Source organism: Mesitornis unicolor, unplaced genomic scaffold, assembly GCF_000695765.1.
Source record: "Mesitornis unicolor isolate BGI_N332 unplaced genomic scaffold, ASM69576v1 scaffold20780, whole genome shotgun sequence".
Classification (NCBI taxonomy): domain Eukaryota; kingdom Metazoa; phylum Chordata; class Aves; order Mesitornithiformes; family Mesitornithidae; genus Mesitornis; species Mesitornis unicolor.
The window spans coordinates 1-24,188 of record NW_010157867.1 but is presented as its reverse complement, the minus strand read 5'-3'; the positions used below and the strand labels follow the sequence as shown (position 1 = coordinate 24,188).

Below are 24,188 nucleotides of genomic sequence, written 5' to 3'. Positions count from 1 at the left end.
GTATCTGTTATTTATTTCCAAGTCCTTATCTTGTTTATAACAAAAAATGAACAAAATTCCTGTCCCAAGGCTGGATAGTCATGAAGCCTATCTGCACTGTTTGGGACAAAAATAAGCTTGATTTTAGGCACATTAAATAAGCAAATGCTTCTTAGTGTCTTGACTTCTTTCTCTCCCTTTTGTCATTTTTATTCCTCTGTGCACAGTAAATCTGAGGTTTTAGGGCCTTATCCAAAGTGTGCTGAATTTGATGGCGCTCTCTCTGTTGTTCTGAACGGGTACTGGAGCAGACCTGTAAGCAGAGTATGGCAATATCTTTACACAGGTTTCTCATGCGCTGTCTAGAGAAAGGAACAGAAATTATTAAAACACTGGTCCAGCACGCAGCCACCAAGAACTGTCAGTATTCATTCGACTTTGTTACTTAATTTAAAATTGCCCTGTTTTCTCTCTGAACTGTCTTTGGGAACATAAAATCTGTAGAGACTGAACGGGTTTCCAATTTCTCGCTCATTTTATATGCAACCTTCAAACCACAATTGCTTCTGAAGCACACCACACACAAAGGTACGTATACAAACAGCAGCTACCAAACATTATAACGAACCATCTTCTGAACGCCCCACACCAGGAGTCCCCCATTGCAATGAGGATGTTTGCTGCTGGTGATTTTGTCGCTGGGGAAGGCACAGCTGGACAAGCCGGGGGTGGCACAAGCAAGATGAGCACCAAGCACTCTCAGGGTAGAGCCCTGGCCTCTTCCCCGATAAATCCAGCTGAGTAAGTACACGGATTTGGTGAGACGGAAGAACACAAAAGGCCCTTATGCCCTTCTGTTTTAGCTACAGGAGTCCACAGGAATGAGCCAGAACGTTTTTGCCCCCGAGGCCCTGATCCAGCTGTCACCGTGGCCAAGAGGGACCCCACTGGAGGGCTGCTACCGAGGTGATTTTCACAGTGAGACAAACTCCTGAACTCTGGGCCACTCAAGTCCCACCGATGGATGCATTTCACCGTTCGACAGGATTCTGCAAGACCCTTAAGCGCTACCTATGGAAGCACCGGGCCTCTGGTACCTCATACTGGTATGACACAAAACGGAGCCAGGGAGAGGCCTCCTGCGCTCAGGGGCCCATCCCCACACTAAAAGCAGAGGGGTCCAGGCGGTCCCGATCCACATCGATATTGTTGTGGTACTCAATACGCACTCGGAAACCTTAAAGCTGATCGTGACTTGCCAGCTGTAACTAAAAGACAGCGACACACAGACACACAATGTGCTTTTGCAAAAAATGACAGAAAAACTGTTCTTTTCATGTTGCCTCAATGCAAACTTGACTGCGTTTTGATTTGGAATAGCTACTGCTCTAAGAGACGTATTATCATAAGGTGAATGAATTTGCTACCCACAGTCAATCATCGTAAATAAAAGAAGCAGACCAACCTGCATGTGTTCTTTTCTCTTTTTCTTTTTTTTTTGAGTTTGCATGCTTAATACAGAACTAGTAGGTTTAAAATCTCACTGAACATTCTATGTGAATTAACCAGATTCTAGAGTAATGTGGAAAGGAAAATAATGAAAAGTACAGCTTTTCATTTAAACATATGCAGCTCTTTTCATGCAGGGTTTTCTGTTAGCTTTTCTTTTTTTTTCCTTTTTTAAATTACACTTCGCATTAAAGAACATAGCCAGTGTAAACACAGTCTGTAACACTTACAAAACAGTGCAAATTCTGTAGATTTCTGGGAGGAGGTTGAAATACAGATATTTATAATGGAGGTAAAATCACTTTCTTTCTCAGTAGAAAAATATGTATATTAACAACTATACGTTTGGAACTTAACTTCACAAAAGAGCAAGTTATAGTCCTACGCTGTGTAATAAATTAATGTATTTTTCCATTTTTGGTGTTAGTGTCAAATGCGTAAGAATGCTAGAAAAAACAAGAGAAACATGTATTGTTTTGAACCTCATGAAAATCTTACAGATAATAACTGGTGTAAGAGGGCACAGAATCAAGAACTGGGGAAAGAAGCAATGGAAAAATACCGACCTCTATGAATTATTGCACATTTGAGATCATTCTCATGGCCTTTGGGCCAATTCTGGATACTTTCAAGTCTTAGGTCAGCGTTTGTTTCCATTTGACTGTAGGGTACAATTTAGGAACCACTGCAAAATGTCAAGGATTTACTGAATTTGCTGATGAAACCACAGGCAGCTGAGTGCAGAGCGCTAACTTTTTATTCATGCGATCAAAGAGAACGATGCTAAAAACGTCCTGAAATACAGGCAAGGTTGCCTGCCATAAAAATATTTTTGGGAACTTGCTCCGATCTTTCTGAGACAAAGCTCTCATGTCTACTGTGTTTTCACTACAGCTGTGCCAAAACCTGCAAAACTGGCTTCTGCCTTCGTTGCTGAGAGCCTTTTCCTTGAGTACTCTTGCCTTCACGGTCTGCCTCTGCAACCCTAAATCAACCGCACACGGAAATCTCTACGAAACAAACTGCTCCGAAGAAAGCTCAGTTTGCCGAGTAGTGGCGCCTGCTGCTGAATACCCGCATCGCGCTTCTCATCCGCGAGCAGCGGGGATGCCTTCTGTGAAACACGCGCGACAGCATCCTACGAGTGATGGGATCGCGCACCTACGTGAGAAGTGCAAGACCTCACCAGCTGCGTAAGAGTACCACTTTCCACCAGCTGCAGAGAGCAGGAACGCTCCTGCTTCAGCCGTGTTTGAAAAGGCAGACAAATAACAGAGAGAGAACTGTCTCAGGTGATTATCACTGCAATTGGAGTCAGACTGCTGGTTAACCGGAATAATTTAGCACTTTATCTCTGAATATTACTGTAGTAATTATTTTCTATTGCTGACGTTCTCACAAAAAGGTTAATTTCAAATTGTGACTACTGATTTTGGAAAAAAAAAAAATCCTTTGTAAAATTATATTGCCTTTACTACAAATCTTAAAAGAGCTCAAGAGATCTTAAGAAATTTCAAATTAACGAGTTGACCAACAGACAAATTTATACTTAAACTGTTTAAAAAAGGTCGTTAAAAATCTGCAAAAAATGGTGACATTATCTGTAATTGACAGAAAAACTGCTTAAAATGCTCCTAACCATCTTCTGATATTCTAGTAAACTGCTTAATAAAATCACTGCTAACCACTGACCAGGAATGCAACGTGCCTCAGAAATAAAATGAAGAGATGCTGACGTGAGCAGGTGATTTATTCTGCGGTTGCTGTTACTATGCACTTTATTGATAAAGCTTCATCTGCATTGCTTCAGCTGGTCATCCTCTAAAGTGTATTTGTGAGAATGTCACCAGGAAGGTTTCCTCCTCCTCCTCCTCCTCCTCCTCCTTCCTTTTGAGAATGGTTCACCCCTGTGGTCTGGGCAGGAGACAATAATTTTCATAGCATGATTAGAATTTCAAACTGTACTGAAGCCTGTATGAAAAACCCAACAACTTCTGTGTATTTCAAATACTACTACTTAAATGTGTATGGATGTTGGAGATCACATACAGTGACTTTTTATCCGTCCCGGATTGTAAACCTATTGTAAAATGACGAGATGCGTTTTTTTTCCTGCCCCCCCCCCTCCTTTTTTAAAGAAGCAATAAAACTGTACAGTAAAAGACAGGAAGGACATTGCCGAGTTACAAAAGAATGCCCCCTTTGTCAGTAACTTGTAAATGTAAACAAGAAAGTTCAGGTAGAAAAGCGAACAAGTGTGCTGCTGCTTCGAATGTGTTTTCTCATCCCATTGGGTCAAGTTCTTTAAAAACGTGTCTTCATGGCGGTCATGAAGCATCTCAAGAGAGTTCTGATCTCCACTACCAAATATCACTGGTGAAGCTAAGGTCCTTTGCCGATAAAGGTAGCAACGGGTTGTTCCTGTGAAACTCCTGGGGATCCTTCACGGCGTTGTTAAGAGGTAGCTGTCCGTTTAGCAGTGTCAAAGGTATGTTACAGTACGTGTGGTGGTTGCTGATGGAAGCTATTGGCAGTGTTCCTGATGACACATCATACTCGTATCCTCTGCAGTAATGTCTCATTTGCACAGAGTCTGCTTGATGGTAATCAGTCAAATCGGCCCGCGATTCTACCAGCGTGGCAGAAGTGCCCGTGACGGCAAGAGAGGGTACCGTCTGGAGGTCTCCAAAAAGGCCCTGCTCTGCAGAATCCAGGACCTGATGCCGAGACACCACCTCTTTTTTCTTCCCTGGCATTTCAAAGACCAGGCGCTTCCAAAACTTAGAATTCAGTTTGCTGCTTTTTGGTCCTTTCCACTTGACCACTGAGAGAAGTTTGATGGTGTGCTTTAAAGATTCCACTTCGTGATAATTCACTTTCCCCTTTAATTCAGTACACTCAATCAAAATAACTTTGATTTCTCCACTGACTAGCATGTTATGGAGTCTGTTTTCCATCTCAAAAATACTCCATCCTCTCCTGAGAACATAGTCTGGAGTTAACACGATAATGAGTCTTCTGCTTTGTTCAACACATCTTGTGAGATCTTCAATGTAGGCTACAAATTATAGAAAAAGAGAAAGAGTAAAGAATAAAGAAGTCTATTGTGTCAAAACATCAGGCTTGCAATCAAGTACAACAAAATGCTACAGCTTACTAATCCACACTGTTTAAGACAAGGGGCATTTCACAATATACTCCAACAAAAATAGGGTTGTGTACCACAACAGATTTCTATTTTTGGAGTGTATATATATATATATAAAACTTCTTAATAACACCCTCCATCCTTTACTGGTTTTCCCTGTTCACCTCAACAGAATGACATTTACATAATATCCTCACTGCAGAGATGCACTAGTGACTAAAAATACAGCTGACTTACTGAAAAAATATAGGTCAAGATCAGTGTAATGTTTGCGTGAATGTTAACATTAACGCTGGTTATGATTAACATGGCATTAAGGGAAGCACACCCCGGGAAAGCAGTTCTTGTGTTTCAGATGCAAGGACGTGAGCGTGTTGCACTGTAACTTGCAAGAGCTCAAAGAGAAATGAGCCTTCATCACATGCAGAACTTGTGCTATTGCATAGAAGCACCATGGTAGCTCTTTCTTCTCAGCGTTGCCCACAAAGGCACAGTAACGTTCTTTGTGGCCCAGTGGTCTGTTTGAATGTCACAAACCTGTGCTTCTATGTACCCCAAGGTATTAACAGAAACTCCACAAGTGACAGGAACAAATGGAAAATTCAAACATACTGGAAGTGTTTATTTGTTGAGACATCAGTGACAAAGAAAATAGTATTCTTCTTTTATTCGTGCATGCCAAGTAGTGCAAATGATCAGCGTAAGCAGAAATGCCAGCCCCATCGTTAGCTCCATGATGTCAGCTTGATATAGTTCATATAGTTCAATATAGTTCATATCTGAACTATGAAACATTCTTGAAGTTGGACTTGGATCCCCGAGTTTCACTTGTCCCAGGGATGGTAGGGAAGAGAAGCCAATTACGCTGGTCTGACATGGAACGAGATGGGAAGGAGATCTACTTACAGACCTGATCCAAAACCCATTCGAACGAACAGACTCCACCAAACTTCAATGGGCTTTGGGTCAAGACCAGAAAAATGACATAACTTGCAACAAAACCCCAACACACTAAGGTCAGAAAAGTGTTCACTGGTTGCAGAGCATTGTGATTGTGAGCTCCGAGACAGGAGAGAATTGGTTTTTTTAAGTAGGTGAACCTCTTGACCATGCTACTCAGAACGTGCCACCTGACAGCAGAGAAGCATGTGTTATAAATGAAGACTTGGACACAAGAGCTGCACAGAACAGATCTTTACTCAGCACAGGGCAGGGCCTCTCTTACACACACTGCCCTCCAGCAGGAACAACAATTACAAACAACACCATTAATCAACATCCGTTACTGCGAGACTCATTTTTACAGTCCCAGGCACCATAGCACAGCATGCTTATTCACACCACTTCCAGTAAAGTAAATAGCTACAAAATAGGCCAACAGGAACATTCTAAAATAGCTTATTTTCATGAGACTGAAGGCATAGTTAGCATCTAATCTGCCTTTACCAATGTTTTATTTCACCACTTAGCAGCAATAAGAATTTCTTTCACAAATGGAAAAAAGAGGCAATTGCAAACATCCCACAGACACACAAAAATTTAAGACATACACATACATTACAAATGTCTATGCAACAATCCTGACTTTTAGTTAATGTTCTACGACTCTTTAATCATGCAGCATTTACAGTTTGTTTGTTTGTTTTTTCCCTTAAAATATTCTATGAGGAAAACCCCCACATTGCTCTATGTAAAATAGTTACTCATTAATGAAAAAGATTCAACATTAAAATCCATGGGAGAGGCAGCGGAGGGGGGGAGAGAATCAGCAACAATGAGAAAATGATAAGCAGAACTGGTGAAACAAAACTTAAGGAAAGGTAGAAATGTTCAATACAATGGAAAGAGATTATCCCAATGTATCAACAGCTCAGACTCTTCATTTTCTTCCTTTCTTTCTGCTCCCAAAAAGAAAGAATTTAGGTGGGAAGCTTCATCATTAGAGGTTGAATCTGCAAGATACAGTAAAACAACAAACTATCATGCATCTTTCCTGAGACATATTCATCCCTCCTTCAAACAGCTCAGAACACTGCTATGTACAAGACAGTTCTCTGCAGGACACGATCCCGGTTAGTACCACGGATCCTGGCAAGTGCTAAGCACAGCCATGCATACCCTATATGCATCCAATTAAAAATCAAACAGACCAACAAACCAAAAAAGTCACTCCACTTTCATCTCTTCAAATATCCAGCGGCAATAATTTCAATAGCGACAACCCAGCAGTAATCCATTGTGTCGTCTCAACCAAACACTCACCAGAGTTTAGTCAGATAGGGAATGAGGTGGGAAGAAGACAGGAAAAAAAAACCAAATCCCTGTTTTCTCAGACGGATCCTCCTCCCCTCTGTGCCTCTCCCATACTCTGGCACGCACACCTCACTGGACATTGCAACAAGTGAGAGCTCTGTCCAGAGACGACTCAACTGACACCGCACAAACGACTGCTCGGTGCTCCTTCCAGTTCCAAGTTGGCAGCTGGGTCACTGGCAGACACGGCCAATGTCCAGGGGGTTTGCTGGTGCAGTGAGTATAAAGCACACTGTCTCATAGGAAACAGGACACCCAAATGAAAAGACAAACACATTTTCCAGCCATCCGGTCCAGAAGTAGTCAGGACTCCCAATAACTTCAGCTTGGGACTACTACTAGAGGTAGGTGACAACTTCCCTGGAGCACGTGGTTCCATTGGGTGCACTCTAAAATACGTCCGATGCAAACAACTCAAACGTTTCTGTGAGGAAAAGCATGGGGGGTAGATTCCTGTCTATGGGAATTGAAGCTGCTTTTTTCCAGCGGTACCAGACTGACTGCACAAACCTGTGAGCTGCTAAACCACCCGCTCTCATCTCACTTTTGAGACTGCTCAGAATACCACGGGTTCGGTTGTCTGGCTTGAGGATTCAGTCCATCACAAGGTATTAAATCCACTCAATCTACATTGCGATGTAGGACGGAGAAAGAGTTGGTTTCACCTTTCTGATGAGCTACGAAGTAATTGTCAGGCCATGGGTCTGCTTTACTTTCAAGAAAAAAACTGAGCAGGGATTTCAGGAATGACATCGCCAACTAGGATCAGCTCTAAGATTCTAGACCAATCTATTGCCATCAGATAAATATAACGTTGCTGAAACTTCACTTTCACCGCAGGAGGTGTCAACTTCAATGACATTTCATTGTGAGAGGAGAGAAAAACTCATCTTGACAAAATCAGCATGGAATTATTAATTTTTAATTCCCAAAGATTGTATTTTATCATAAAGAAGAATGTAAAAATACAATGTCAGAATTAGAATTAACCCACTCGATTTTGTTGAACAGGAATTTTGACCCTTTTTCCCCTCCTTGAAAGACCATTTTGCAATACGGGCTAAAAACTGTTTTCAAAATGTTAGCATTTCCCATAGGTCAAACCATTTAGAATTAGGAATAGCTACCAGTGACTGACTTACATCATGTCCAATGCGATGCCCAAGGAGGCAAGGGCAGCAAGAACTTTGGGACACATAAACAAACACAATTTTTTGCACGGTTGCCCTTTAGTTCCTGAGACAGCAAATCATCTGACAGTTAATACGTGCTCACCAAATACTGTCAACATGTAACGATGTTGAACTGTAGTTTTTGAAGCGCTGAGGAAGTCCAAGACACACACCCATTTGCAATTAAATCATACATAACTGCCTGCTGAATCTTGAATGAGCTACACTGACCACAGACTGGAAGGAAACCCAGACAACCTAATATGCAAACAGACTAAGAGCAGGGAAATTAATGAACACCGTGGACACAAAGAAATGACTGACGAGATTCAGATGATTTGCAGAAGCAGTGGAGGGAGAGGGGAAAGAACACCAGAAATCATGCAAAGTCCTGTGGATACTTTTGGGAAGCATGGTCTGCAGCACCATGAGGACCAAGGAGCGTCTGCCACCAACCCTGCACTGGTTGGTTCCTGGCAGACTGAAGATAACCAGCCTTTCTGCGTGGGGCAACGTGACTATCACTTGAGAAAGTTATTTACAGAAGAATAATTCGGTTCTGGTTTCCTAACTGAACAGTTCCCAAACCCTAACTCTGCTTACTTATTATAATGAAAATTATTGCATGTCTTGCTTTTCCTATTTATTAGATATCTGTTGTCTGTTAACTCAGACCAGAACAGCAACGCAGCTGGAACTGCTGAAACAAGGAGCAGAGTGATGGCCCCTCTCCAGAGAGAGCTCAATCAATCCCAGTATAAACCCAGGGACAGCCGCTGAGCTCAACATAAAGAAACAAGTAATGCCGACACACTGCCCTCAGCACTCCACTCTCTTAGCCAGTCAGATTTCCTGTATTTGCCATGGCAAAGGAAGGAGGGATTAAGGAGAAGGAAAGGATGGCTGCTCTGGGGATGTCTCCTTGCAGACCGAAGTGTCTGAAGTGGGTGATTTTAGTCCAAGTGTTTTGGCAATAGATGTTGGAATCAAAATTCTGGGTATTTAGAATCAAAGATTCAGAGACTCATACAGGTTAGAACGGGGATCTGGAGGTCTCCAGGTCAATACCCTGCCCAAAGCAGGACCAGCTAAGATGGCTCAGGGCCTCGTCCAGTACAGTTTTGAAGACCTCCAAAGTTGGAAGGCTCTTCTCAGTGTTTCTGCATTCTGTTCCAGTGTCTGACCACTCTCATGATGAGGAAATGGTTCCAAATGCTTAAATGGAATTTTCAGTGTTGCAGCTCATACCCGTGGCCTCGTGTTCAACAGCTGTCTCCATCTTTGTGCTTTCCACTGGAAAGACAACAATAAGATTCCTCCTCGGCTTTGTCTTTGTCAGCCTTTTCTTCAAGAAACAGAGTTCTTCTGGGCTCTCCTCTTGTGCTGTGTGCTCCAGCTCCCTGACGGCCTGCAGGGGACTGGTACAGGGCAGCTGTTCTGATTTTGTTCGTATTTCTTCCCCTTTCAACTGTCACTCCTCTGCTACCCCTGCCCGTACCAGGCATTAAGTGTAAGATTTGTACAGAGTAGAAAACGGGGGACTTCTGAAAGGTGCTATTCTATTCCCATTCCACATAAATAATGTCCCATACTCAATTAGGGCTCCTTGGGAACCCCAGGCACACAGTCCAACTGGGCTTCCCTCATCCAGGAACACAGGAGCTGGAATTCACCAGGTAAAACCCACAAACTACAAAGTGCCTGAACTGTAATATTGACCGTTGGGTGCTTTTTATTGCATGTCTTAGGTGCTCTCCTGTTGTGCTGACAACCTCTCATTTTTCAGGTACAAGCAAAGATCTTTATTCCATCACTGTTGTTCTTTTCAGTGCCTGATCTCTATATCCTGGGCTGAGCTGGAGCGAATTCCTGGTGGTTTTTCCAATCCTGGCAAGATCAAATGCACATATGCTTAGACAGCAACTACATGATGCTCTAATAGATTTGCATTGCTAATACTACGAATCCAACTTGACAGTTTTGACCTCTTCACTTTCAGGGCTTAAAATAATTTGCAGAAACCATGTGAGAAAACTGGCTTCCTCTCACACAGTACCAGTTTTAGAAAAGTCAAGTGCAAATAGATCTTCCTCTCTGTGGACACATCATCCTTAGCAAGACAGAAAATGGCTCATGTGCAAACATAACTATTCCTATTTTCCCCTCCAACTCTTCAGTCTCCTCAGGTCTCGTAACACTGAATTAAAAAGCTCACAAGGCTTGAGAGTGCTTGCTGCAGGAAGGAGTTTCTTAAAAAAGCCCTGAAAACTAATAGGGTGGAAAAAATTATAACTGCTAAGAAACTTTAGTAACAATGGCATCTTTGGGATCCCAGTCTCCTTGTACAGGCTAACACGCTCAATTATGCCTAGGCAGAAAGGTGTGTGTGCTGTCAGCTTTGACAGGATGAAGAACACTCACTTGGTTAAGACCAAAGATTATACTTTAAGAAAGAATCACTGCTGCAGTACTTCCTATCAATGTAACTCAAATTTGGGGTTACAGACTTGGTCTTGCTGCTTACACAGCACACTGCATGTCACATCGTCCTGCCGTGTCACCCCCCTCCTCTTCCAGCCTGCACGGCCAGAGAGTGGTGGCTGCTTGAGCCCTTCTTCCACCTCAGTGGTTTGGGAAGCTGAGTCCATGTGTGCTGCTCTCAGGCAGCACCGAGAGTCATCACAAAGGTCCTTGCAGGCCACCGTGTGGTGGGCATCACCAAGGCCCTTGGCATCCTTCACAGTGGTTCTCCACTAGGACAAAACGCTCCACTGGGACAGCGTTTGGATCCCGGCAGGGCACAGAAACCATCACCTACTGCAAAACGTGACTCAGCCCCATCTGACCTGAATTCTGGATGCCAGGGATCAGCTTTCCCAATGGTGAAAAGGTGGTCTGAGTGCCCACAGTCATCACTGTCTGTCCTTCTCGGGACAGCAACAGCCGCTCCATGGAATCCCTGAAACAGACGGTCCTCAGCACAGAGCTGAATCGCAGAGCTCGGGTATGCAGCGCCAAGGAGCTCACTGCTGTGTCCCAGCTAAGGCACAGGGTTTGTGTCGTACTGGCTGTAACATTACTGATGTAATTGCAGCCAGATGTCGGGCTGTAATCTCTCCCATGTCTGCACAGGAACACGTAGACCCTATCATAGCTTTCCCCCAGAGGTCAGACAAAAACATAGCTGGACAAAAACATAATCAAATGTGTCCCTCATTTTTTCTGGAGTCAGTTTTTCAGTTTGTTCAGAGAAGCGCGCAGGAAAGTTAATGAAATACTGGCTGTATTTTTTTTTAGATCTATTTTTCACTTGCTCTCAAATCCAAGTAGCAGCTGTATGTATTGTTCCATGCCAGGAAGGAAGCGCAATAATGCACACCCTCCTGTGGCAGCACCTTAAAACTGCAGAGATTATACAAAACAACCAGCCTTACTAAATACACCTAACTTGCTGTACTAGCAGGATGGCACACATTTAAGTACACAAGACATAGAAGGAACCATGTGAGAATGGAGAGTGGGAAAGCATTACGTGACACAAAGCGACTTGCAGCGAAAGACAAGGAAATGCAGGACATGTGAGAAGAGCTATTTCCTAAAATAAAAAAGATAACTGCGATCAAACCCCCATTTTTCTATAGAAATCTACCCTGAAGAGCTATATATTTTGTCCTATTTCCCACTTTATGAGACGGTCACACTACAATACGCTGTTTACCTCTGGAGTTTCTAGCTGGTCCCTAGCACATCACACTGCCTGCTCTCTTCACTAAGCACTGCAAGCCCTTGTAGGACTGGTGAACGTTAGGCAGAGCACAGCCACCTTCCACTTCGCCAGCACACACAGAGCTGACAGATACAGGAGTCTGAGCCTTCCCTCCTGCCCCATCACCTCTCCCTCCCCTGGCCCTTCAAAATAAAGTGCCTTCCCCACATTTTTTCCGAAGGTAAAGCATGCCAATCACAGTCATTTCAGTTTCACATTTTATCCTGCATTGTCATTATGTCTGATTAAGCGTTCTTGAAGCTCCATGTGTTAGAATCAGGCCCTTTCATAATACCGGAGAAGGGTGTTTGAGAGGAAAAAAGAGGTATTAAATCTGTGAATGTTCATAAATGAGAACTGACATTTTCAGGTACCCTACATTTTCAGGAGAGGTTTAATGAATACCCAAAGTGATGACAAGTATTTGCTGAGTGCCTGACAAAAATAGACAAAAATAAAATGCCATGCTGGCTGGAAAGAAGAATCTCATTTCAGATTAATCTGTGCTGCCATATAGTTATCATGGACGGGCTAGCTTTAAACTCTTTAATTTGCTTGTATAATTTTTTTCAAAGAAAAAGATGTATTTTCTCTTAATATTTAAAAATTCAGTACCACGTGCCTGTGCTGTCAGATCTAAGAAGGCTACGAGCCAAGTCCCCTTTCTGGAATATGACTCTAAGGGAGTAAAACTCACCCCTTACATAGGCAGGGCAAAAGGAATAGGGGAAGCAGCTCAAACCTAGGAGCTGCAAATGAACGTGATGCATCCGAGCCACTACACAGTACTTTGTATGATCTCTGACTCTTCTTTCCCAATGGCACAGGATTCAGGCTCTGTCTCCAGCTCCCTCAAATGTCAGAGAGAGAGCAGGCTTCAACTTCTGGGGCAGGGACTGGGGTTTGGCAGCAGCAAGGCAGCAGTTCCAAGCCACTTGGCAGGCAGGTTGCTAATGCAGCCACATTCTAGCTGTTTCATGTCTGGGGACATCTGCTCCAGCACAGCCATTGCTTTGTTTTCTTGTTTCATATTTCTTACACAGTAGCATACACAGAGAGAAGTTCATATCCTCCTCTAATGTTTTTCATGGGAGTGATTTGCAGACAGAAATAAGAAAAGCTTATTTTTCACAAGGGTAGCATTTCAAATAAATGTGACATTAAAGCAAACATACTGTGCATTAAAAATTCATCAACACATTGCTTATGATTCATGGTCTTTTTTTGACTTCTCCAAAAATGAATCTGGAAGAAGAGATGCCATAACTACAGCTAGGAAGGCGTTAACTGTTGGTGCAGACATCCCCAGGTGCTGCTGAATCCTCAGACATGGCAGCTAAACCGATTTGCAATGGACAACTGTATTGCACTGTCTGCATGGAAAACAGCATCGGATCACTGGGCTGTACCTGGTCCTCTGAAGAATTCTTATTCCTTACACAACACCAACACTGTTCAGGAATGCAACACTTGGTCAAAACTTATTGCACCTATACCATTAACTGAGAAACCATTGTAGCTATTTATGAGACTTCAAAGTTAGGGAAAAAAAACCCAAAAGATAATGGGAAAGATTTATTTTACTTGTAAAGCTGCTGTAGATAAATAATTGCTGAAAAAATAATAATCCCATTTTCAATGATAAAAATAGAGACTACAAAATCTTTTTTGGAAGTTTCCTCCTTAGCTACCTGCGTCTGAGGTAGAGATTCTGGACTATGGTATCTCCTGCAGTGCTGCAGCCTTCCCTGTAGGAAGATGTAGCTCCTGCCTGCACCGAAATCAGTGGCAGTTCCCTCTGATTTCAGTGGAGCAGGAACAAGCCCTGACCTAGAGCTCCAATTTGCAGTACTGAAAAAACGTTTCCAGTCCTCACAAGCACTTCACAAAGAGAGGTTTCCCATACCCAGTCCTTATCACACAGCCTGGGCCCTCATGACACATCAGAGAGAATTAAAACTGAAAGGAGAGAAATACTTACTTCCACTAGGGATCAGGTCCCTATCTGGAATGAAGAGCTTATATCCATAGTGCTTTTCTAGGACATCCGGTAGAATTTCAAGTGCAAACTGCTCCTCCTCATTATTTTCACAATCTAATGCATCAGGATCCACTTTGGTGTATGAGAGATATGCATCGTATTCCTTGTTGTCTGTAAGAAAACAAATTCATGCTCAGCCTGCTGTTTGCAAGAGCACTGTAAAGATTACAGAAAAGTACGAGGAAATCATATCATTCCTTGAAAAGGTCAAGCATTTCCCAACAAAACCGGGACTTTTCACAGAGAACTTTTTCAGATCCAAACAAAGAATATCTTTTCAGTCTTCTTCTAGTCAGTAACTCTGCATCACGAGGTCTGTGCACACGTTTCACATCTGACAAGATCGTGGCAGAATTCTGATACAGATATGAAAGCTGGAACTTTTAATTTTAATCCTTTGACATATTGCCCATGGAAACCTTCAAGCTCCTCCGACTCAAGACTGTTACGATTATGCAAAAGTTTTGATCTTGGAAAAGCTTTTAAACCTGGAAAGTTTGGAAAGTTTTAGGCAAGGAAAATTTCGTCGCACAGGTAATAGTGAGAAAATACATGGCTTAACTCGAATACTGGTTCTGCAGAAAACAATGACAAATACCAACAGTCCAAAGCATATATATTTATATATATACATATATAATTTTTTATCCTGCGCAGCACTGGGGCTTGTCTCCAGCTCTCTGCATCTAAAAGACACAGCTCAGAGCTGGCAACTGTGCCAAGAACAGAAGTGGCGCCACTATCGAGCTTGGGATCCATGCTGGGATCAAGCTGCCCTAGTGACATTTCTCTTCGCTATTCCTCTGCAGTAGAGAAAAATGGTACATTGAAAAAGTCAACCTTCAGCAAGTCAGCCTCCAGGGAAGAGCACAGCTGCCATTATGTACAGAAAGTGAAAAATCAAACAGTTAAAACTGTGAGGACAAATGTGCATGAATGGAGGATTGCCGAGTACCAATTATCTGTAAAGAACGGCACACATGCAAGATAATGAAAGCAGTTAAAAATCATCAATACGTTCTGAAAAAAACAACCTAAACAAAAATAGCTAAACATAATACAATACATTCCTTTATGACCTTGAAATGATGGTTACTGTCTTATAATTCTTGACACAAAGCCAGACCTGTGAGGGTCAGAGCTACGGACAAAGCACGTGAGTAATTCTATGTGTGCAGAAGGCAGTCTGCCTAGTGTCACCATAGCTGTACAGGTGGCTGTCCACCTGGCTTGCTGATATTTCTCTGAGATCAACAGCGTACAAAAATAGTAGTTACCGATGGAAAGGCGACAGAACAACAAACAGCAAAGAAATAAAGGCCAGTCAGCTTTGGAGTCCTGTCCAAACCTGCTAACCCTGTCTGTACTGAAGCCTGCCAAAACCTTTTAAGGGAAGCCAGGCACTGAGTGATCCGGGAGGCAACGTCCCTGTAAACATCTGAGAGCTCTGCAAAGCAAGACCCAGAGCACTGACATGCCTGGTTATAAAGCAGCGTGAAAGATTGTGTACAAGCAGTCCCTGAGCCCCCTGCCCCTGCCAGCGGCGTGGGGGTGACAGCCGCCTCTCCAGTCACCTCCATCCACAGCACAAGCAAGCAAGACAGAACCAGTTCCCCCAGGCTCCTATGAGTTTGTATGCCTGTGTTACATCTACTCGGTTTCAATCCTCTCTTCACAAGCTTCACATCCACAGGACACAGCAGAAGGACCTCTCCATGCTTGCCCACTGCTTGCTCTGCGTGCTCTGGATGCAGCCTTGTTTGGAGCCGGTTTCTAAATGGCTTCCCTTAACCCTCAGTATAATTTTCTCTAAAAACAATGCTACGCACAACACAGGAAGCGAGTGCAGCCAACACTGCTTACATTGGATATTTATAGAAATAGGAATAAGGCAGATCTGTTGAGTTTCAAATATGCTGTTTTAAAGAAATACTTGTATAAATGGAAAACGACCCCGCAATTGCATCTATACAGATGACTGCTCATAGGAGCTCTGTATGTCCCCACGACAGCCTCCATAAGTAGAAAAAAACATCCCTGTATACACTTTGACTTCAGTAACATTCTGCCTCCATCTTTCCTTCCGCAAGGTCAGAATGAGACACAAAGCCATGCAACAGCTCTAAAATCACGCACTGGAAAAATAAAAGGTTGTTTTCGGAATTAACATGCACACAGAAATCCCCTACGTGCTCCTGGGGCTTCCTCTAAACAACTAGAAAATAATGTTGTTTCATAAATTAAAAAGTGAGTGAATCAAGGAAGTGACAGGAATAAAAATGAATAAAACACAACATAAATGAATCAAAGCAATTTGGAGGAAGTTAGCACTTTGGGTCACTTTCTGTTGGTGTGAACCAGGGATGCTATGTTGGTATAATCCCAAGGTGTCTGAGGTAATTTACTTCCAAAACCACATAATCTCACCCTTCACTTTCTCCTCGGTATCAGTACAAATGTCGTGCAGCATCGCACAGTATGAAAAAAGCAGCAATTTAGGTTTCCCACTCACACATGACAATCGAGAAGGAGGAAGTTTCCTGACCTCTGCTCCTGCCACTTATCACTTCACATTCCAAAATCCCCTGGATGTCACTCCACCCATTCTCCAAAACCCCCATGGGTTTCGTTGTAGTGAAACATTTTCACACCATATCTACGCAGTGTTAAACAGAGGCGTTTCTTATTTTCACAACAGTAATGCTGGCTGCACAAAGTAACAGTGCTGTGCACCTGCAGTTTGTTTTGGCGCAGTGGGGCAAACACGCTCCCTGCTCTTTTTTCCATTAGATTGCTGTTTTTCACTACACCATCCCAGACTGCCTACATGGCTCAGAACTGCTGCAGTGGGCTCTATGGAAAGCACCTCTACTTGAATACGGTACTTCAGATCTTCAGCAGATACTAGTCATATGCATATTAATAACATATTAATTATGCTGTAATAGAAGTGTTAAGAATATACGAATAGGATTGAAAGACTTTTGACTTAGTTTACCTGGGCTTACTTCAGCTTCGTAGTTTTATATCCAGGAGAATTAAAGTTTCAATTTATAAATACATGTTTAGCTTTAGGCACCAAGCAGAATATAAGCTAGTGAGAGGGAAGCGGGGGGATGAACACTGAAAAATAGCCTCGTTCAGTCCTAAACGTACTCTCCAGGCAAGCTGTACATTTCTAGTAAGCTGTTTACAGTCTCCCAGCTGACTGAGGTAACTAGTTAGCATCAATAACTATCACCTCCCACGAGTTACTGGAGTTAGTTGGCAGCATGAAAAAAAATCACTGGAGAAGTTTAATGAAAAATACCTGGTGAAAGGACTGCCCACATACAGTACGGATCTCGGGAGAAGTGATCCCGGCCATATGTGGCACTGGAACACGCAAATGTGAAGAGTTCTCCTGAGGAATCAGCTTACAAATGACATTCAAGCCTCTATAACAGGTTCCTAAACAACTCTTCTAACTCTATTTGCTTACGAAATGCCCCAGTGACATCGCAGTGAAAAGACTCACTGATTTCAGGAAGCTTTGGGAGAAAGTCTCAGGGCTTTAAGCTGTTGGGTGCTTAGTAGTTTGAACATAAACTGCCAGCAGGTATCTTTCGTAATGGATTTCAATCCAGAAGTGTCATCACTTCGGGTCTCTGAAATATTTCCATTGCATATATCGAGTTTCCGGAGCAACTGCTTACCATCAGCTGCTTCGTCTCCTCCAAAGTTCTGTCTGTAGAACAGCATTAACTCTATGTTGTAGCACTTATAGATGGTCACGAGCAAAATAAGCAGAAGAAGGATGGCTCCCAGTCCTCCAGCAAGCTCTATTTTGTAGATCAAATCTAAAATTAGCAAGGAAAGACAAAAAGGTTATAATCTTTCCGAGCTTTATTTGCTCTATTCCACTGTACAATTCCAGATAAAATTGTGCAGCTCCCAGTTATAACCACTGTAACATTAAGGATGCCTATTTTTGTTGTTCATTGCCTATTACTTAATATTACTTAACTTTACACGTTTACTCCATCTACTGCCCATCTGAAATTGGCATCCAGGATGCATTTGAGGCTATAATCATAATTCTTCTACAAGGGAATTACATATTCACTTTACACAAAGGATTAATCAACTTTTAATGAGCTTGTGGAGTTTGAAACTTCTGTATTGGCAGAGTGCATCAAATGCTGTGTGCAGTGTGTGAGAACAGATATACTAGACATACCGTACCCCATTTGGGGAGCTCTAGTCCTCCAACTAATATTAAACATTGTTTTTATATTTGTGAAGCCAGTGGATGAGCTGATGTGACCTGCCAAGCCAGGACTTCAGACGCATCACTGGAGAACGAATTGAGCATCCAGAATGCCCAAGATAACTTGAGAAGCCACAAGCACACATCAGGTTGCTAAGAGGCACTCTGTTTGAGTTGTGATGGCTACTAACGGAGTTCTCACATGTTTGTTTACTACACATTATACTTTAATGGGAACTAGTGCTAGTTACAATTTCCTACTGGGATGTTCTCGTTAGGAAACATCACAAGCAGTCTGCCTCAAAGAACTTCACAAATTCATCCAAATGCAATTATCCATCCTTCACACCTGGGAAAACAGAAGCATAGAAAAGTGAAGCAACATGTTCAAGGTGGTTCAGCAAACCAATGCCAGAATGGGATAAAACCCCTTGAATGCCAGTCCAGGACTCTACCTGATGCGAGACACTAACGTTAACAGTAGTGCTCTTCAGCCTGAAATGTTCTCAGAACACAACATTGCTCCTAACACCACTTGGCGTGTTACTTAGCCATAAAGGACAGAAGATGACAATTTGACAAGAGCTACCTCTAACAGCCCGTATTAGTTTAGATGAGACATCATGGAGATACTTGCTGCTGTGACAAACACAATGTGAACATGTACAAACTAATGCAGGCAAGAGAACGTTTTTGTGATCTTTACGCTTCTAAAACTTAGGTCAGAAAACATTACCGGTATGTAATTTGCATCATTTTCAAGATACAGAGCAAATTAGTTGTGTATCTTTTGGGGCTGTTCTTGCCTTGCCATACAACGTATTTCAATAATTAACATCAGATGTCAAGCTACTCCCAGTTCACAGTTTCCCTCATGTCTGTCTGGTAAGAAGTCATGGACTAGTAGACGGGAAAAGTCTATTATAAAAGCTATTTAATCTCTCTGAGAACACAAGGAATTCATGGGGCTTTAATAAAACCAATAACACTGCATGATAAAGTTAGTGTATGCTCTGGGGATAAATCTGGTCAAATGGAGAACAGAGCTGGTTAAAACAACTTTTCAGAGGAAAATCTAGTATTTTGTTGTATGGAATATTTTTTGCTGGGAAAGTGAGATGATGGAAAAGCTGTCAGCTTGGAAGGAGAGAAAATGCTGAGCCTTGATCAGCAGCAGCCCACAGAGGCTCACTGACTTGTGTTCGCTTGCTGGGGGATGGCAGGGTATCAAGGAAAAACAGACCCCAGCTCAGAAGGCAGAATCGATCTGCTTTTGCATGTCCTGTATTTGTCCTACTGCCCCATAAGCTCTCCTATGGGCCAGGTGCAAGGAGGCAGAAAGCCAAGGCTCTGGGGCTCCTTATTTCCATTTCGCAGTGGAGGAAACCCAGAATTATCAGTTTTCTTGGCTGCTCCAGCTCCTTGCCTCTGCCTCTGAGTAATGCCCCACTCCCCATGGGCAGTCCTCTCTGAGGTCCATTGGGAAAGCAGCACAACAAACATTAGGAAAGGAGCTGAATGTGGCCTTTGTGTTATAATAGTGACTGAAAAGCAGTATTAATAACATTCTGATAGTTTCTAATGTAAAATAATGTAGAAGAACTTAGTCAATACATATCACAGAGGATTATGGGCTTTAAAATACTAAAATTCTTATAAGCACCCAATAAATGAGAGAGAAATATATTTAAGAAGGTTCCTCAACATTGAGTACTGTATCGGTACCAAAAAATCTCCCCCAAATTGTTTCCTGCATGTCTTGAATAAAGGCAGCCTCCTTCAAATAAATGGTGAGCAAACATCATTATAATATTTATTACTATCTAAATTCACTGCTTCTTTCCACTAAAAGTGTGGCTTGATTTTATTCTGCAATTCCTGACAAGTGATTCATGTTCCAGGATGGTTATATTATAGACTGTGTAGACTTCAATCACTAAAATACCGGACTGTTTTCATATTCATTTGAAGGGAATCCTGAACTATTTCCACAACCCAGTGACAAGTGGGTGCACATTGTGTTTCCATGTAATTTGAGCACCAAACATGTTAGGACAGCATGGACATGAAAAAGAAAAGCAAACTCAGGATTGTCCAGAACTTATTTTTTAACTACTTGAAAGCAAAGAACAATGTGGCCTTGAATTAAATCAGTAAAGAAGACTGAGACAGCCGACAGCAGTATTCAGGTCTCAGAGGCACCCCTGATTCTGGTAGATTTGCGTGTTTGAAACTGGATTTGGTTCTTTTTTTCAGTCAAAAAAACAAAATCTTAAATGATGATGCATGTGCTGGGGCTATCAGCACACTGCTGCTGTACTGACAGCACTCCTGTATTCTCCGAAAGCATCTGTGAGAACCAGAACCACCAACACAGCAGGAGACTTCAACATATTTTTTTTATTTGAACAGTTCCCCTTTTCTTCCTTAAAGCTCAGCATGTGCTTAAAAATAACCACCTGATGTATAACCACCTGACGTCAAAACAAGGACTACCTCTAGGAACTCTCATACTGCAGCTATAATTTGGATTTGGGGTTTATTCCTATTTTGTTAATCCAAGCCTTCCCAGTTTAGCAGGACTCATGACTCATGCTAGCTCATGTACATCTGATGTGCTGCAATCACACCTTAGAACAGAGGGAACACGTAACCTACAGCACTGGGACAACCTGGAGACAAGACGGAGCTACAAACAGCTCTCGTCAAACAGGGATAATCCTGCCCTTAACAGATCAGAATTCAGAGGGAGAGGGATTTCTCTGGCTGAGAGATCTGTGCTTCCTCTTCACCTTTCCCAAGTGCTTCAGCATCTGGAGAGCTGCAGCACATTACAGCAGGAATCCATGGTCCCTCCTTTGACGCACACAGAGGATGCTGGTCAACAGCTTTCCATCGGTCCTGCCCTGAATCTTGTCACAGGCCAGTAAACAGCAGTATTTCCTGGCTCAGGAACACTCTACAGCCAAATCCAAGCTGGAGAAAGCTAGGATAAGAAGTAATTCTATCAAGTTGCAGAAAGGAAAAGTTTGGTCAAGTATTTGTAAAAACTTGGTACAAAAACAAACGGGACAATAGGACAGGCAGTCAAAGGACACAGTGAAAATACCGTGGTTGTTTTAAATGACACTTCAATAGTTTGAAAATCAACTACTGAGAATGCCTGAGGGGAATATAAGCTTTTTACAGCCACAGTGCAGAGAGAAAGTAAATAGTAGCTGAGAAGTGATCTTTCCTACCTCCAAAGTCTGTATTCAGCAGTGCTGCTTCCATAACTTCAGCAGAGCTCTGAAACGTCTGCATTTTCTTGTTATAAATAAACCTAGCTTGTTATTCTAATATATGCAACACAGCTGAACATTTAATAGTGTCAACATCGAAATACTTCCTATCAGTTGTGTATTTATTAGGTTCAGTGGCCGGAATGGTAGAATGCTTTTTTGCACTGAAGGGGCTAATCCCTCACCATGATGACCAGATTTCATAACTAGAGCTGTGACATCCTGTCAGTTCAGATGTTGAGCGTACATTTGTGTGTGTTCCACATCACAGCTGTGGGCCCTGGCTTCTCAAGAGTGGCTTGCACCTTCCACAGTGTGTTTTATTCTTATCAGTTAGCGTAAAACATAACCTATGTTATGCCTTTCTTTCTCAGGGGACATAAGACTCTCACATGTAGAGGAAACTCTGTCAGAAGGACTTGATTCAACCGATTTTAACAGGATTGCTTACCGCACTTTCACACACAGAATCTGTGGGTCACATAAAAGAATAGCAAAAACAGAGGACACTGACCCAAAATCTTCCTCTCCCTAGTAGCTCTTTTTTTTGGCCCAACACTACCCCTCCCTCACTTTTCAGTGTGTACAGATCACAGCCATGAAACAGCACTTAGCATCTAGCCTGCCTTTGAGTGTACTGATGACTATGGACGTTTTCCAGAACCGCAGTGCCCTATCTAGACAGGTCTTGGCTGGTCTTGCTGTTCTTCCACCTGGCTCTTGGTTTATTCGACACAGTGATGTCTACCCTAGACTCAGAGGTCAATCTGCAGCACCCTAAGGTACTGATAATATACTTAAACCTTCTCCAAGTGCTGACACTTCCGTAGGATTTTGCTGCGAGTGAGACGATGGAGAGCACTGGCTTTTTAAACTGACGCTGACGCTGCAATCCACAATCCGAAGCAGCAGCGCATCCTTTGCCTTAGTGCTCTGAAACCACACGAAGGACTGGAACAGCGCTTGCAGCTGTGCCTCATGAAAACATTTCTTCTCCTTCTCTTTTGGTAAATTAATTTACAGCCACCAATAATGGCAGAGATCTGGACAATGTCCTTAACTCTTCAGTCAATCTCCTGTGGTTTCACACTACGTCTTTATCCTGAGCGCGTAACCTTCCTTTGGTCTCCCAACAGTTACTGCCTTACAGCTTTTGTACTACCCAATACACTGTGTCTTAGAGAGATCACCATCAGATTTAAATATCACCCTACTTATGAATAGGAGAGGTGATTGAACAAACAACATCAGAATTGTAATGGGATACTGTTACACTCCCTATGACAATGACTTCTACAAACAGCAGAGCATAGTAGCACCTTTCAATTTGGAACATTCAAGCCCCAATGGTTTCCTTTCAGCTACAGATAATTTGCCAGTAGTGGTATTCCCAATTCCAGCTACAGTACCAAGCAAAGCAACCCTGATGGGGTAATTCTCCATTGATTTGTGGTTCCCACTGCAATGTTTTCATTCCCAATGCAGTCAGAAATCAAAACGCACGGCAACCGTTTAAAGCTTCCAGTTTAAACAGCAAAGCCAGGAAGTGGAGAAATATGAGAACATCTGACCTCACTGCTGAGGTACCTATTCTAGGAAATGCACATTTTAACTCCCTCATACAATTACCTCTGGTCTGGTCACTCAACTCTGGGTCCAATTCATAGGCTGTTTAGACCAAAATACTTCCACTGATTATACTGGTGCTTTATGGGTGACTATTCCAGGCAAGTGCATCACCTGCAAGGCTGATTCACTAAAGAGCAATTAATGATTTTTTTTTTTAACTAATGGTAAACTGAAGCTGTAACACAACCATACCTCAGCTCCAAGTAGGCAGACAGGAGTCCAGCCTGGATCAGAGAGGACCTTTGCTGCTGAGGCAGGTGAGAGTACAGCTAATGAAATCAAAATAATTACCTTTCTTGCGCAGAAGAACACTGGCGTGTTTCTGTCCATTTCTGTTCTCCACATGGCACGTATAGTTAGCCAGGTCTGCCTCCTCCACAGCATCAAAGATCAATGTCAGTTCAACTTCTTTTTCTCCAAGATGTTCTCTGAGGAGTCTGAAAGGAAGGACACAGCCTTTGCTTAACTGAATTGAGAGGGGTGGAAGATTCCCAAAAGAACCACGATTTGCCAGCACAAGATACATAATCCTCCTGGTCTCCTTCACTCCTGGAGGCGTCTTTAAAAGGAGACATGAGTTGTCTGAAAGAGCTGTCACAGAGGCATCGTTCGTGACAACCAAGAGCCTTTTTTCTCCTGCCACATCTGTAGGGAGAACCTGAATCCAGCGCAGGAAGAGTTGCTACAAGTGCAGCAGTTGTATGTGTCTTGTTTGCCTCTGCTCCACCAGAAGTAAATGCTAAAACAAATGCTTCTTTTAAAAGAAGCAATAAACTCACTTTCCAGAGAAGTAAACATGCACTACTAAGCCATCACAGACCAAATTTTAAGGCAACGTTTTAAAGGCTGAGTATTGTGATACGTTGTAATGCAGTCTGCAAAGCCAATGAAAGCAGCTGTGCTACCCTGTGGAATTCTGCTCTGTTTTGGGGGGCTGGATCCTGACTCTAAAAGGCAACAGTGCAAAGAACAAGAGCTCTCTGCTCCTTTGAGAGGACAGAGGAGACTTGCAAAATCCCACAAAGGGAATAGAGAGTTCTAGCAGACTATCAGGCCAGAGGTGCAGCCTTTTCAACAAGGCCAAGTGCCGGGCCCTGCACT

General features: G+C 42.7%; 1 protein-coding gene across 1 annotated transcript; it reads right to left on the bottom strand.

Annotated features, from left to right (window-relative positions):
• Positions 1 to 3,848: 3,848 nt before the first annotated feature.
• IL1RAPL2 (interleukin 1 receptor accessory protein-like 2) lies at positions 3,849 to 23,524 on the bottom strand (the record flags this gene model as incomplete). Its single annotated transcript, XM_010181752.1, has 4 exons — positions 3,849 to 4,546; positions 13,869 to 14,039; positions 17,624 to 17,767; positions 23,379 to 23,524. Coding segments are annotated over 4 exons (1,159 nt in total), but the record flags the coding sequence as incomplete, so codon positions are not given.
• Positions 23,525 to 24,188: the final 664 nt, after the last annotated feature.